The 12,676-nt window shown below is 45.8% G+C and overlaps 2 protein-coding genes across 3 annotated transcripts in view; one reads left to right on the plus strand and one right to left on the minus strand.

Moving 5' to 3' along the window:
* Positions 1 to 12,676, minus strand: part of LOC145335568 (uncharacterized) — a 38,158-nt gene that overhangs the window by 10,007 nt on the left and 15,475 nt on the right. Inside the window, exon 3 of the mRNA XM_080181375.1 lies at positions 1,236 to 1,997. Coding sequence (XP_080037501.1) covers positions 1,236 to 1,997 — 762 coding nt within the window. The remainder of the gene's footprint in view (positions 1 to 1,235; positions 1,998 to 12,676) is intronic.
* LOC145363662 (uncharacterized) lies at positions 4,712 to 9,983 on the plus strand. Of its 2 annotated transcripts, XM_080218867.1 has the most exons (3): positions 4,712 to 4,978; positions 7,758 to 8,971; positions 9,877 to 9,983. In XM_080218867.1, the coding sequence occupies exons 2-3, from the start codon at positions 7,863 to 7,865 to the stop codon at positions 9,884 to 9,886; spliced, it is 1,119 nt and encodes a 372-aa protein (XP_080074993.1). In that variant the 5' UTR covers positions 4,712 to 4,978; positions 7,758 to 7,862; the 3' UTR covers positions 9,887 to 9,983. The 2 variants fall into 2 exon arrangements, with proteins under 2 accessions (XP_080074993.1, XP_080074994.1); XM_080218868.1 differs by lacking the exon at positions 9,877 to 9,983 and having other exon boundaries at positions 7,758 to 8,975.

Below are 12,676 nucleotides of genomic sequence, written 5' to 3' on the forward strand. Positions count from 1 at the left end.
AATTGCCCACATTTGGCCCATATCCCTCTATATCCATCTTATCCAATGTAACTGTGTGAACGCTTTTTGAAAGACAAAATTGTACCCGCCTTTACTACTACCTCTGGCAGCTTGTCCCAGACACCCATCTCTGTGTGAAAATATTTGCCCCCCTTGGACCCTTTTGTATCTCTCCCCCTCACCTTAAACCTATGCCTTCTAGTTTTAGACTCCCCTACCTTTGGGAAAAGATATTGATTTATCTAGCTGATCTATGCCCCTCATTATTTTATAGACCTCTGTAAGATCACTCCAAGTCTCCTACACGCCAGAGAAAAAAGTCCCAGCCATCTAGCCTCTCCTTATAATTCAAACCGTCAAGTCCTGGTAGCACCCTAGTAATTTTTTTCTGCACTCTTTCTAGTTTAATAATATCCTTTCTATAATAGGTTGACCAGAACTGTACATGGTATTCCAAATGTGGCCTTACCAATGTCTTGTACAACTTCAACAAGATATCCCAACTCCTGTATTCAATGTTCTGACCAATGAAACGAAGCATGCTGAATACCTTCTTCACCACTCTGTCCATCTGTGACTCCACTTTCAAAGATCTATGAACATGTATCCCCCAATCTCTTTGTTCTGTAACTCTCCCCAGTGCCCAACCATTAACTGAGTAAGTCCTGACCTGGTTCAATCTATCAAAATGCATCACCTCACATTTATCTAAATTAAACTCCACCTGCCATTCATCAGCCCACTGACCCAATTGATCAAGATTTCTTTGCAATCCTAGATAACCTTCTTCACTGTCTACTGTGCTACCAATCTTGGTATCATCTGCAAACTTACTAAACATGCTGACTAAATTCTCATCCACATCATTAATATAAATGACAAATAACAGTGGACCCTGCACTGATTCCTGAGGCACACCACTGGTCACGGGCCTCCAGTTTGAAAGACAATCCTCTACAACCACCCTCTGTCTTCTGTCATCAAGCCGACTTTGTATCCAAATGGCTACCTCACCCTGGGTCCCATGAGATTTAACCTTATGCAACAACCTACATGTGGTACCTTGTCCTAATGTTTTGTGTGAGCTTCCTGAACCCCAAATATTCCCCTTCTAAGACCAACTATATTAACATCTGTAACAGAGCTGGAGTTATTTTTCAATTCCACAAACAGACCCAAATGAACATGGTTCAGTCTGAACATGATTAACAGCAAAATCCAGTCACAATAGTTACTTGTGAGTGCGCTGGTGTCTCAGGAGATTGGATGAGGTAGTGAATCCCGCCCCACACTGGGAGCAAGTGAACTGCCTCTCCCCAGTGTGAACTCGCTGATGTGTCCGCAGATGGGATGACTGACTGAATCTCTTCCCACATTGAGAACAAGTGAATGGCTTCTCCCCAGTGTGAATTCGCTGATGTGCCAGCAGATTGAATGACTGACTGAATCCCTTTCCACACACAGAACAAGTGAATGGCTTCTCCCCAGTGTGAGTTTGCTGGTGTATCAGCAGCTTGGCTGAACGAGTGAATCCCTTCCCACACTGGGAGCAGGTAAATGGTTTCTCTCCAGTGTGAACTCGTTGGTGTATCAGCAGATCAGATGACTGAGTGAATCCCCTCCCACATACTGAACAGGTGAAAGGCCTCTCCCCGGTGTGAACTCGCTGGTGTATTAGCAGGTGAGATTGGTTAGCGAATTCCTTCCCACACTGGGAGCAGCTGAATGGCCTCTCCCCAGTGTGAATTTGCTGGTGCCTCAACAAATTGGCTGAATGAGCGAATGCTTTCCCACATTGAGAACAAGAGAATGGCTTCTCCCCAGTGTGAACTCGCTGGTGTATCCGCAGATTGTATGAGTGAGCAAATTGCTTCCCACACTGGGAGCAGGTGAACGGTTTCTCCCCAGTGTGAACTCGCTGGTGTATTGCTAGGTTGGATGGCCAATTGAATCTCTTCCCACACAGGGAGCAAGTGAATGGCCTCTCATCAGTGTGACTGCATCGATGAGTTTCTAGCAGGGATGGGTAATTGAATCCCTTCCCACAATCCCCACATTTCCATGCCATCTCCCTGTTGTCACGACAATGTAGTTCCGAAAGACTTGATGATTGGTTAAAGTCTTGTTCGCACACAGAACACGTGTACAGTTTCTCTCCACTCTGAACGGTGCTTTTTTCTCCCATATTCAAAATACAACAATGTTCAGAATATAACAAATTGGCCAACTTCATCGGGTTCTGATATCATGTTTGGTTTCAGTTTCCAAACTACAAATCCTCCTCTTCTGAAACCCTGTGAAATTGATTTAAAACAGAAAAAAGGGAATGAGAGAGACCCACAAAAACAGGTTGTGAAAGTGAGCGAAATGAATCTGGGAATTTGTGGGGTTGACATTAGGAAAACCGCTGGCTTTTCATAAAAACCCAACTGGTTCACCAATGTCCTTCAGGGAAGGAAACCTGACACCCAGTCTGGATCAACACAAGGCTGAGGACACTCTGGGAGGAGACAGAGAGATAGGAGAGATTGGGGGGTGAAGGAGAGGGATTTTATACATCTACAACTCAACAAGACTTTGACAGAATCTCCCAAGCACTCAACCTCCACTACCAAGGACAGGGTAGCAGGTAAAAGTGAACCCCATCAACTCCAAGTTCCCCTCCAACTCACACATCATCCTGGCTTGTCTGACATCCTGTACTAAAAGAACAGAAATTTTTTTTATAAATACTGTGAAGACTGAAGCCATTGTCTTCAGTCCGAACTACAAACTCCACTTCCTCGCTAACAACACTATCCCTCTTCCTGGCAACTGTCTGAGGCTGAACCAGGCTGTTCACTACTGTAGTGAAATATTTCACCCCAGTTTGAGCTTCCAACTACATATCCACATCATCATCAAGACTACCTATTTGCAAGGAGGCACAGTTTCAAGGCGAGAGGGGGGAAGTTTCAGGGAGAGACTGGTGGGTGTCTGGAATGTGCTACCAGAAGAGGTGGTGGAAACAGGCACATTGGCAACATTTAAGAGGCATCTGGATGGGTACATGGATAGAGAGATAAGTATTGAATCAGGGCAAAAGATTTTTTTTTAAATTAAGGCATCATGGTTAACACAGGCTTGAAGGGCCAAAGGACTTGTTCCTGTGCTGTACTTTCCTTTGTTCTTCCACCTCAGTGGCATCACCTGACTCCACTTCCTCACCCCCCCAAATCTCAGCTGCTTTGGAACTCCAAATCTCCAAATTCTGAGGCCTGGGCCTCGGCTCCTCCCTCTGCAACTGGATCCTGAACTTCCGAACTCACAGACTACAATCAGTAAGGATAGGCAACAACATTTCCTCCACAATCGTCCTCAACACGGTGCCCCACAAGGCTGAGTCCTCAGCCCCTTCCTACTCCTTATATACCTATGATTGTGTGGCCAAATTCCCCTCCACTTTGATTTTCAAGTTTGCTGATGACACCACAGTAGTGGGTCGGATCTTAAGCAATGCCAGAGTACAAAACTGAGTACAAGAATTATACAGAATCTAGTGAACTGGTGTGGTGACAATAATCTCTCCCTCAATGTCAACAAAGTGCAGGAGATTGTCACCAACTTCAGGAAGCGGAGAGGAGAACATGCTCCTGTGTACATCAATGGGGATGAAGTAGAAAGGGTCAAAAGCTTCATGTTTTTAGGTGTTTAGCTCAGCAACAACCTACCCTAGTCCCCCCATGCTGACACTATAGTTTAGAAAGCCCACCAACACCTCTATGTTCTCAGATTAAAGAAATTTGGCACGTCAGCTACAACTCTCACCAACTTTTACAGATACACCACAGAAAGCATTTTTTCTGGTTGAATCACAGTGAACTGTATCAGAGCTCCTGCTCTGCCCAAGACCGCAAGGAACTACAAAAGGTTGTGAATGTAGCCCAATCCATCATGCAAACCGACCTCCTATCCATTGACTCTGTCTACACTTCCCACTGCCTCCGCAAAGCAACCAGCATAATTAAAGACCTCCACGCACCCCGGACATTCTCTCTTCCACTTCTTCCGTCGGGAAAAAGATACAAAAGTCTGAGATCACATATCAACTGACCCAAGAACAGTTTCTTCCCTGCTGCTGTCAGACCTTTGAATGGCACTAAGTTGATCCTTCTCTGCACTCAGGCTATGACTGTCACACTACATTTTGCACCCTCTCATTTCCTTCTCTATGAACGGTATGTTTTGTCTGTTCAGCCCACAAGAAACAAGACTTTTCACCGCACGTTCATTCCATTGTGACGTCAACAATCGCTTAACTCTCCCTCATTGCGCATGCTCCAGACCGAACGCTTTCCCCCAGTAAATATGGCGGCTGTTGACACGGGCCTGTCCCGGGGAAAAGCCTGAGCAGCTTCCGCCGCTACAAACGCTTCGGCCTACACGGGATATTTATGAGGCCTCCAAACCTACCCGTCGGCTCCAGCCCTCCCTCATGATCCATCCCACGGTATCTCACCGGCTAACAATTTCCACAACCGCCCCGATCGTGAGTTCTCATCGGAACTGCGCATGTTCTCAGTCACAACAGGCGTGTTGGGGTCTAGACCCGCCCCTCGTTCACTCCGATTGGCTGGAGGACCAACCTCCCGGCTCGGTCCTCCAGTCCCGCCCCTCATTCATTCCGATTGGCTGGAGGACGGACCTCTCCCGGGGGAGGGCTAGACCCGCTTTCTCCTTCTATTGGTCCAGAGTCGCTGTCAATCACTCCCTGGGCATTGTGAGCTGGAGCATGCGCACTGCAGATGCTGGGCTCGGTTTGCAAAGCTGCAGGAACAAAGAAATCAATAGGTTGTTGTAAAACAGGAGGTCAGAGTTACAGTGAACAACAACTTCTATTGATTTAAAACCTTTCAGAAATAATCCCAGTGCACTTCGTAGGAACATCCAGATACATCAGGATATATTAGCACAGATCACCAAAATACTGGACAAAGAGGTGAGTTTTAAAGAGAATCTTAAGGGATTTGATTTATCATGTCACATTTGATTGATTATTGTCACGAGTATTACTATGAAGTGAGAAGTATTGTTATTGTGCTAGACAGACAAAAATATACCGTTCATAGAATGTATAGGGGAGAAGGAAAGGAGAGTGTGCAGAATGTAGTGTTACAGTCATAGCTAGGGTGTATAAGGTAGGTCCATTCAGAAGTCTGATGACAGCAAGGAAGAAACTGTGAAGGTAGAGGCATTGGCGGGCTTTCTTAACTATAGAATCAGCGTGACAGGACCAGGACAGGCTGTTGGTGATTTGGACACCTAGAAACTTGAAGCTGTCGACCAGTTCCACTTCATCTCCATTGATGTAGACAGGGGCATATCCTCCACTATGCTTCTTAAAGTCGATGACTATCTCCTTCCTTTTGACATTGAGGGAGAGATTATTGTCGCCACACCAGTTCACCAGATTCTCTATCACTTTCCTGTACTCCGTCTCAACATTGATTGAGATTCAACCCACCGCGGTGGTGTCATCAGCAAACTTGGAAATTGGGTTGGAAGGGAATTTCTTCACACAGTCATAGAACAAGAAAGAACAACACAGCACAGGAACTGGGCCCTTCGGCCCAACTTGCCCGCACCACCATTTTAACATTGTGAGTGCCCTCCTCTACCTATGACCTTTGTCTACACCTATTGGGGAAGAATGAGGGAAGACTAATTTATGACAATTTGTTAAACCAATCAGCCTAAGAGCATGTTTTTGGGGTGTGGGAGGAAACCGGAGCACCTGGAGAAAACCCACGCAATCACGGGGAGAATGTGCAAACTCCCGCAGACACTGGCCCAAATCCATGTACTTGCACAGCAAACAGTGATAGTCACTGAGCTGTCATGTTGCCCATCAGATGGTCCAGGTTAAGCGTACACTAATGACGTGAAGCACTAGGCAACTCTCGAAGCAACATCCAAGAGCAGCCTTCGCACGACCCACCACGTGTATGCCCCTTGTTGGACAACAAAGCGGACCAAATCACCTGTGAAGTAAAAGAAAAGACATAGGTGCATAAAGACTATATTGAAGGGCTGAGGACACAGCCTTGTGGGGCACCTGTGTTGAAGATGATTGTGGAGGAAGTGTTGTTGCCTATTTTTATGGATTGTGACCAGTGGGTTAGGAAGTCTAAGATCCAGTCATAGAGGGAGGAGCTGAGCCCCAGGCCTCACAGTTTGGAGATGAGTTCTGTCAGAATAATGATGTTGAAGGCTGAGTTGTAGTCAATGAATAGGAGCCTGACATAAGTGTCTTTGTTATTCAGGTATTCCAGGTGTTGAGCGTAGGGCCAAGGAGATGGTGTCTGCTGTGGACCTGTTGCGGCGATAGACAATCTGGGAGGTTGAAATTAATTTTGAGCCATGACTCACCTTTTGAAGCACTTCATACTGATGGATGTCAGAGCCACCAGGCAATAGCCATGAAGGCACGCTGCCTGGCTTTTATTTGGTATCGGGATGATGTTTGCCTTCTTGAAGCAGATAAGGACATCACGTTGGTGTAAAAAGAGGTTAAAGATGTCTACAAATACCACTGTGAACTGGTCCACACAAGATCTGAATGTTTGTCTGGATAGTGCATCCAGGCTAGTCACTTACCATGGGTTGACTTTTGAGAAGGCTGCTCTGATGTAGGCGATGGTGAGCTCAAATACAGGTTTGTCAGAGCTTCTGGGATGGACGACGTGTTCTCACTGACCCCTTGCTCGAAATGAACATAGAATGTATTAGCTGATCGGGGAGAGGTGCATTGGAGGCAGCGACTTTACCTGCCTGGAGGGGGTTGTTTAATGTTGAAAGCCAGCTGGGAGTATATTAGAATAACTTGGTCTAAAGGTAACAAAGGAATGGATGATGGTTTTTGCAGTGGATAAACTGAGGCTAACGTGTAATTGGGTAATGTTACTGAGGTGAAAATAGGCGATTTTGGTCCTGATGGGGAACAGTTTGGAAGATCATCTTGGAGTGAAATATTTCACCATGGCTGCAAACCTCCTGCTTCAGTCTCAGCCATTTGGCAGGGACTGGGATGGAGTTGATGGCTAGGGACTGGAGTTTGTCAAGGGGACTGAAGGAAATGAACTTAGTCTTGTCAATATTTAAATGGAGGACGTTTCTGTTCATCTAATCTTGGATGTCAGACACATTGAGATGGTGTAGCTCAGAGGGGAACTTAGAGGTAATGGATTTGAAATACTCCTGCTGCCCTGGACAATCCAGATGGTGGGGGTTGAGGGCTTAGGAGGTTTTGTCAAATTATGGTTCAGTTCTAGGTCTGTGAAAATGCCTCCCATTTGCCGCCCTCTCTCCCTGTCTCTTTCACTACTTTCTCTCTGTTTTGCTTTCTCTCACTGTCTCTCTTGTGACATAGATTTCTCTAGCTCAGAGGGTTCCATCACTGAATATATTTAAGGCTGAGATGGTGAGATGTGTGTTGAATGACAGAGCAGCCTCGACAGGCCGAATGGCCTATTCATGCTCCAATTTCTTGTGTTCTTGCAGGAGCCAGAGCCTTGTGAGGACTCAGACTGGAGACAGACTTTCTTCCCTGAAGGACATTAGTGACCATTTCACTTCTGCCAAAAGATCAAACAGATTTCATGGTCACTTTTTCCTGATGCCAGCCCCACAGTTTTACCAGATTCATTCAACTCAATTTCACAACGTGCCTTTGTGAGTTCTTTCTCATCCTTTTTTTCTGTTTAAAATCAATTTCACAGATTATCTGAAGGGGAGGATTTCCAATCAGAAAACTCAAAGCAAACATTAGGATCAGATTGGAGTCACCCAATTTATTGTAAGCTGAATATTTGTGAATTTTGAACATGGAAGGAAAAAGCACCATTCACAGTGGGGAGAAACAGTGGGAATGTGGGGCAGGATTCAGATCCCCATCAGAACTGGAAACTCATCAGCCCAGACACATCGGGGAGAGGTCATTCACTTGCTCCAAGTGTGGGAAGGGATTCTCTCGCTCATCCAGCCTGTTGCAACACCAGCGAGTTCACACTGGAGAGAGACCTTTCAACTGTTCCAACTGTGGGAAGGGATTCGCTCAGTCAGGCAACCTGCTGAGACACCAGCGTGTTCACACTGGGAAGAGACCATTCAGATGCTCAGAGTGTGGGAAGGGATTTGCTCGATCATCTGACTTGATGGGACACCAGCAAGTACACACTGACAAGAGACCATTTAAATGTCCAGACTGTGGGAAATGCTATAAAAGTTCCCGGGATCTGATACTCCATCAACGTGCTCATAGTGACGAGAGGCCATTTAGGTGCTCTCACTGTGGGTCTGAGTTCAAACAATCATCTCAACTCACTGAGCACCAGCGTAGTCACACTGGGGAGAGGCCATTCACCTGCTCCGTGTGTGGGCATGGGTTCAGTAGGTCATCTAACCTGCGGTCACACCAGAGAATTCACACTGGGGAGAGACCGTTCACCTGTTCTGAGTGTGGGAAGGGATTCACTCAGTTATCCACTCTGCTGAATCACCAGAGTGTTCACAATGAGAAGAGACCATTTCAATGCCCAGACTGCAGGAAGTGCTACAAAAGTTCCCGGCAACTGCTCCACCATCAACGTGTTCACACTGAGGAGAGACCTTTTAAATGCCTGGAATGTGGAAAGTGCTTTAAAAGTTCTGGGGAACTGATGCGCCATCAACGTCTCCACACTGACGAGAAACCGTTCAGGTGCTCTCACTGTGAGACTGGGTTCAAGACATCATCTGACCTCACTGTACATCAGCGAGTTCACACTGGGGAGAAACCGTACACCTGCTCTCAGTGTGGGAGGGGATTCACTCAGTCATCCTCCCTGCTGACACACCAGCGAATTCACACCAGGGAGAGGCCGTTCACTTGTCCCAAGTGTGGGAAGAGATTCACTCAGTCATCCAACCTTCTGAGACACCAGCGAATTCACAAGTAATTTCAATAAATTTTTTTGCACAGTGAGTATTGGGACTGGAACTTGTTGCCGGGGGAGGTAGTAGAAGCCGATATAGTAGTGACTTTTAAGGGGCATCTTGACAAATACATGAATAGGATGGGAATAGAAGGATATGGTCCCCAGAAGGGTAGACTGTTTTTAGTTCAGTTGGGCAGCATGGTCAGTGCAGGCTTGGAGGGGCTGAGGGACCTGTTCCTGAGCTGTAATTTTCTTTGTTCTTTGTACATGTTGCCACTGGTTGACACCATCCAAAAGCACCACGTTAGCTTTCACATGTACACTATCAACACCCAGCTCTACCTCACACCCATCCCTCTCCATTACTCCACTGTTACTAAATTATCAAATTGCTTACTCTACATCCAGTCCAGGATGAGCAGAAATTTCCCCCAATTAAAACTTGAGGCAACCAAAGCCACCGTCTTCAGTCACCATGACAAATTCACCCTAACTACTGAATCCATCCCTTTCCCTGGGAACTGTCTGAGGCTGAACCACACTCTTCACGATCTCTCTGTAAGATTTAATGTTGAGATGAGTTTCTGACCACATTCCCACACCATCACTAATTCCAGATATTTCAATCTCCATAATGTCTCCTATCTCCACCCCACCCTAGGTCATTGGCTCCTTACCCAGCAGCCCAGTGTGGAGGCAGTGTGCCAGTCCCATTGGCCTGAGCATGTGTGGTGCTGGCAGGTGATCTGTTTATTTAAAGGGACACTGTTCCTCTGTGCTGTCGTCATTTGAACAGGACGGAAGTATTGTAAGAGAGGCCCATTTCAACAAAGAGAAGGGAGAGCAGGATTTTGGTGAATAAAAATAATGTAAAGTTATAAAATTGTCCACTCTGAAATTGTCCATTACTTTTTCTTTACAGTAATTACTAATATAAATAGTTAAACGGACTGGAAGCTCAGATCAGGCATCACATCAATCTAACCGAGACACTCGATTCATCAGGACTGAATGTCATTGGCAACGTGGAAGGGGAGAGCAGCAGTCACAGCACAGACAAACTGTACACATGTTGCACATGTGGATCTGGATTCAATCAATTGACTGATATGGGAAGACACAAGTGTAACCGAAACAGGGAGAGCCCATGTGGACAGTGTGGGAATACTGGGAATGTATTCCATTATCCCTTGATCAGGAAATTCATCAATGCAGTCACACTACAGCGAGTCCGTGTGGACAATGTGGGAATATCGGGAAGGGATTCTGGGGGGAGTCCGTGTGGACAATGTGGGAATATCGGGAAGGGATTCGTTTATTCCTCTGATTGGGAAATTCATCAATGCCGTCACACTGGACTGAGTCCATTCACTTGCCCCCTGTGTGAAAAGGGATCCACTCGATTTTCAAACATGCTGCGACACCAGCAGGTTCACACCGGGAGAAACCCTTCAGCTGCTCCGAGTGCGGAAAGGGATTCATTCAGTCATCCCACCTGCTGACACACCAGCGAGTTCATACCGGAGAGAGACTGTTCACCTGCTCAGTGTGTGGGAAGGGATTCACTCAATCATCCAATCTTGTGAGACACCAGCGGGTTCACAAGCAACTGCACTGTTCTAATCCTGCAGTTATTAATGCTGTTAATCAGATTCAGGGGTAAACCTTGTTCATTATGAAACAGGGGAGTGCTGATGCTGTTGCTGATAATCACAGCAACTGGGCTGCAGTTGGAAGAATTTTCATCTATATAGTGCCTTTCACAACCTCAGAGTATCTCAATGCGCATTAAGCCTCCACAAACAGAAATGTGATGCTGATCAGACATCATCTGTTTTTAGTGAGGTTGGCTGAGAGTGAAATACACAATAAATTTATAATAGAATTTTACACTAAGTTTGAGAACAATGTTACCCAATCTGAAACCAGGGTCTTAAATCTAAACAGGGGTAATTGTGAAGTTACGAGGAGGCAACTTGTTTGTTGTGCATTGGGAAAATATTAAAAATCTGTGGATCTATTATCAACAAATGTATTCCCACAAACAAAACTGATAAATGACTGAGTCAATCTCTTCCCACACACACAACCACCATCATCGAGAAGGAAAGGACAGCAGACACATGGGAACACCACCTTCTGGAAATTCCTCTCCAAGCCACCCGCCATTGTGACTTGGAAATATATCACTGTTCCTTCACTGTCACTGGATCAAAATCCTGCAATTCCCTCCCTAACAACACTGTGGATGTACCTACACCACATGGACTGAAGTGGTTTAGAAAGGCAGCTCACCACCACTCAGTAAATTTATTCAGAAGTCTGAAAACATGTACCAAATGACTCAAGAACAACTTCTTCCCACTTTTGAATGGTCCTATCATATATTAAGCTGATATTTCTCTTCACTCTACCTGTACCTGCAATACTATATTTTGTACATAGCCTTCTTCCTGTGTACTCTATGAAAGATATGTTTTGTCTGTATAGCATGCAAGGAAAAAATACTTTTCACCATATAAGAACATAAGAAATAGGAGCAGGAGTAGGCCATCTGGCCCTTCGAGCCTGCCCCGCCATTCAATAAGATCATGGCTGATCTGTCGTGGCTCAGTTTCACATTCCCACCCTCTCCCCATAACCCTTAATCCCCTCTCTTATCAAAAACCCATCAACCAGCATCTTAAAAATATTTAGCGAGGTAGCCTCCACCACTTCAACGGGCAGAGAATTCCAGAGATTCACCACCCTTTGAGTGAAGAAGTTCTTCCTCAACTCTGTTCTAAACCGCCCCCCCTTTATCTTGAGGCTGTGCCCCCTAGTCCTACTGTCCTTTCTGAGCGGGAAGAGTCTCTCCACCTCTATCCTATCCATCCCATTCATCATCTTGTACGTCTCAATGAGATCTCCCCTCATTCTTCTAAACTCTAACGAGTACAAGCCTAGTTTATTCAGCCTTTTCTCATAGCTCAACCCCTTCAACTCTGGCATCAGCCTAGTAAACCTCCTCTGCACTCCCTCCAAGGCCAAAATATCCTTGCATAAGTACGGCGCCCAAAACTGCACACAGTACTGCAGCTGCGGTCTCACCAATGCCCTATATAGCTGCAGCAAGACCTCCCTACTTTTATATTCAATCCCCCTCGCTATGAAGGCCAGCATCCCATTCAAATCAAATTGAAATTTAATGCACATGTTCTGAAGTGGAAATCATGCAGGGCAGGTACAACATTTGTGAGGAGCAGTGCAAGGCTCCCTCTACATTTTCTCAAACACTCCCAAGGTATGTACAACGCATCTATGGTACAGAAGAAAGCTCTCTCTAAATCATCCTGTGAAAAACTCGCAGAGGAAGCACTGCCCAAGCTAGATACAAAGGAAAACTCCCATTACATGCCACACCAAACAGTGTCAGTGAGTAGAAAAACTCCATCTGCACTGCCCCATCAAACACTCCCAGCCCATAATGAGCTGGGTTCTAGGAGGTTAGTTACCAGGCAATGAAATTATGTCATAAAGCAACACCATTTAATCCAGTTGGTCCTCTCTTTGATCTTTTAAAGATTGAGAACTGGGACATTCTGTTCACACTGAGAATCCCAGGGTGGGGAACTGAGACATCCTGTCTCCAAACACATCCCACCCTGTTTGCACCAGGAATCCCAGGGTGGAGATCTGGGACTAGGCAGGATAGATGCAGGAAGGATATTCCTGATGGTGGG

Source organism: Carcharhinus amblyrhynchos, unplaced genomic scaffold (genome assembly GCF_965287045.1).
Source record: "Carcharhinus amblyrhynchos unplaced genomic scaffold, sCarAmb.v2.hapA scaffold_39, whole genome shotgun sequence".
Classification (NCBI taxonomy): domain Eukaryota; kingdom Metazoa; phylum Chordata; class Chondrichthyes; order Carcharhiniformes; family Carcharhinidae; genus Carcharhinus; species Carcharhinus amblyrhynchos.